Here is a 3,364-nt window from a genome sequence, read left to right as displayed (position 1 = left end):
AACCATTCCCAAAGCCAACTCTTCAGACACGGATTGGACTGGACAATGGGTTGGAGAGGGATGCTGGTGAGGAGTGAGCTTCTTGGATCAGGTGGACACTTGAGACTATGTTGGCTTCTCCTGGCTGGAGGGGAGATGAGAGGGTGGAGGGGGTTAGAAGCTGGCGAAATGGACATGAAAAGAGAGAGTGGAGGGAGAGAGCGGGCTGTCTCATTAAAGGGGGAGAGTAATTGGGAGTGTGTAGCAAGGTGTATACGGGTTTTTGAGTGAGAGGCTGACTTGATTTGCAAACTTTCACTTAAAAAAAAAAATAAAGCACAATAAAAATTTTAAAAAACAAAAAACTCAGTATCATAGCCAGAGGCCATGTATTTTACGTACTTTAACTTTGTGTGGCCTTTGGCCCTTTATGGGTAAGAGGGAGTTTACCCTTGTTGCTGCTGCCAAAAGGTCAGCAGCTGGAACCCACCAGCTGCTCGTTGGAAACACTATAGGGCAGTCCTATTCTGTCCTATAGGGTCGTTAAGAGTCGGAATCGACTCCAGGACAACAGGTTTGGTTTTGTGTGTTTGTTTTGCATTAAGATCTCCCTTAATTTTCTCCCATGGGGCCCCATCTGTTTAGATTACCTGGATTAATTAAGAAGTAGGTAGGAACTTTCTCTTCAGCGATAAACTTTTCTGGGACAGAGATCTTGGAAATGGCCAGCTTGCATAACACCAAGGTGTTCTGAACTTTCTTCTTTACGGCAGCTGTGTTCAACGAGTTGTTGTAATCCAGGAGAATCTCATAAGGGAAGGTGTGTGTGGGCGGAGGGATTCCACTCTGAGCGAGCCTGTCTTGGGACCTGTGGAGTTTGTGCACCGCAGAGAGGGAGCCCGACAGGAGGCTGTGGTGGAGGAGGTCAGTCATTGATTTGGGCCTGTCCCAGCTCTCTTTTTTAACCAATGTGCACGTAAGAACAGGTTGGGGGTCTCCTCTTCTCAGGCCAGTTCCGCTTATGAATGACATGCCATGCAAGCTTTGACTAAGCATTTTCTGTGCGTCACTAAGAGACATATTGTGAGTTTTTTCAATATTACATTTCTTACTCTCTTTTTTAAAATCCTCAACAAATGCGTACAATTCAGGCAGCTGCAGGGATAAAAAAAATGAAAGTCTTCAGTTGGGTGAGAATGTAATAGTCTGGCAGAATCCCAGACTCTAGAGCGATGCAGGTATGAAAACAGAAGCATTTGTGTTGGGAAGGTATTTTTGCCTGACAATCAACCAAGTCAATAGTGGCAATGCAGGAGAGAAGAGACAGTCAAAAATTCTAGGGTCAAATCTCAGACTTATTTACAAAAAAGGCTTATTACTCAGACGTGTCCCTTAAACCTTTCTTTACAAAATGAGCCAGTTAGACCTGTACTCTAAAATCTTTAAGATCTTAAATTCTGTGGGTTACCATGGACAGAAGACAGCTGTGGCGGTTGTGACGTACTTGTTTTGAGTGATGCTGCATTTCTTTTAAGGGAGAATGGGAGCCGGGGAATCTAGATCAAAGCTTCATTCATCAGAGCTCAGAATGTTCCAGAATGCAGTGCAAGAGAAAGCTGTAATAATTATTCACTGCAATATTCTACCAAAGCAGACGGTTAGATTTGTGGAGTGTGTGGGGTGCGATGATAGTCGTTGGCAGAAAAAAACAATAAATGATCCCTCTGAGATGCAGTCTATGTCTAAAATTCTGTATTGAAGGAATAAAATCTTTCCTAGAGCATCCAGCCAACTAATCCTATTATTCCTAAAAGACTTCTTAGGCCATTACATTGGAAGGACAAACAGGTCAAAGTCTCAGGTTAGAGCCAAAATTTGGGTCATTTAGCCCAAAGTAGAATTTCCCTTTACTCCTAGTCAGCTTTTTTGCAAGAACACCAAATGGAGAGTGGACCAGAGTAGGTGAGTGCCTTGTGAAAACCCATTCGATTATCAGGAAAACACCTTCCCACTCATGCTCACCTGTCCTTGGAAGCGGAACCTGGCTGTGACAAAAAATGTTGTCACTGAAGTGAGATTTTGGTGTTCCCTATGGCTCCCTATGGTATGTTGTTTTTACAAAAAGTGTTTTAATATAAATCTTCCTTTGTATGCTATTACAGAATTTTAAGTACATACCGAACATTTGGGAGACACTTCTTCCATGCTGTCTGTAGTTGGATTGATATCTTCAATGAGGGGCATTGTGCTGGGATTTTATTGTCTAGGTCCTTAAAAAAAAAGAATATATATATATATACACACACACACATATATAAAGAAAGACAAGATGAATGATCAAAAAGTCAGATACACCCAAGAGACAGAAAGGGCCACATGAACCAGAGACTACATCATCCTGAGACCAGAAGAACTAGATGGTACCCAGCTACAACTGATGACTGCCCTGACAGGAAACACAACACAGAACCCTTGAGGGAGCAGGAGAGCAGTGGGATACAGACCCCAAATTCTCATAAAAAGACCAGACTTAATGGTCTGACTGAGACTAGAAGGACCCAGGTGGTCATGGCCCCCAGACCTTCTGCTGGCCCAGGACAGGAGCCATTCCCGAACCCAACTCTTCAGACATGGATTGGACTGGACAATGGGTTTGGAGAGGGATGCTGGTGAGGAGTGAGCTTCTTGGATCAGGTGGACACTTGAGACTATGTTGGCATCTCCCGCCTGGATGGGAGATGAGAAGGTAGAAGGGGTTAGAAACTGGCTAAATGGACACGAAAAGAGAGAGCAGAGGGAGAAAGCGGGCTGTCTCATTAGAGGGAGAGTAATTGGGAGTATGTAGAAAGGTGTATAAAAAAAAAAAAAAAAATTTTTTTTTTTTTTTAGAAAGGTGTATATAAATTTTTTTGTGAAAGACTGACCTGACTTGTAAACTTTCACTTAAACTACAATAAAAATCATTAAAAAAAAAAGTCAGATACAATACAGAGTGGGAGTAATACTTTTTAAATCTTCGGAGCTTTGTGAGTTGGACACTTTTTGAATTTTATACCGTTTTTCTTTATCCATTTTTTTTTTTCCACTTTAGGTCCATCAAGTTATTAGTATTTTCTCTGAAACACTCCATATTCTTACACAATATGTGTGCCCAGGATTTAACACTAGTTCAAAGATCCTATAAAGACTATTTTTAATATTTTGTCTTACATATATTGATTAACTTGGACTTCATGTAAAGAAAAATTCACCTACCTCCATACTCAGGATAAATGCTTTTCTATTCAAATGAAAAAGGCTACAGGTTTGGGTTTGTTTGTCTTACAGTAACTACTATAGCATAGACAATCCTGCAACAATAGCATTAAGTAACCATTAAATAAAT

The 3,364-nt window shown here is 41.2% G+C and overlaps 1 protein-coding gene across 1 annotated transcript; it reads right to left on the bottom strand.

The window, feature by feature from the left end:
* Positions 1–591: 591 nt before the first annotated feature.
* C9H9orf153 (chromosome 9 C9orf153 homolog) lies at positions 592–2,223 on the bottom strand. Its single transcript, XM_023545292.1, has 2 exons — positions 2,158–2,223; positions 592–1,134 (listed from the first exon to the last, which is right to left on the bottom strand). Exons 1-2 carry the CDS (start codon positions 2,221–2,223, stop codon positions 592–594), a joined length of 609 nt encoding a protein of 202 aa, XP_023401060.1.
* Positions 2,224–3,364: the final 1,141 nt, after the last annotated feature.

The sequence above is a fragment of the Loxodonta africana genome, chromosome 9, assembly GCF_030014295.1.
Source record: "Loxodonta africana isolate mLoxAfr1 chromosome 9, mLoxAfr1.hap2, whole genome shotgun sequence".
In the NCBI taxonomy this organism is placed as follows: Eukaryota; Metazoa; Chordata; class Mammalia; order Proboscidea; family Elephantidae; genus Loxodonta; species Loxodonta africana.
This window is presented reverse-complemented; position numbering and strand designations above follow the sequence as displayed.

Bases quoted from the DNA above. Each gene is read 5' to 3' on its own strand.
- C9H9orf153 (XM_023545292.1), bottom strand. From the start codon at position 2,223: ATGCCCCTCATTGAAGATATCAATCCAACTACAGACAGCATGGAAGAA. The intron at 1,135-2,157 runs GTATGTACTTAA...TTATCCCTGCAG, and splicing joins AAGTGTCTCCCAAATGTTCG to CTGCCTGAATTGTACGCATT.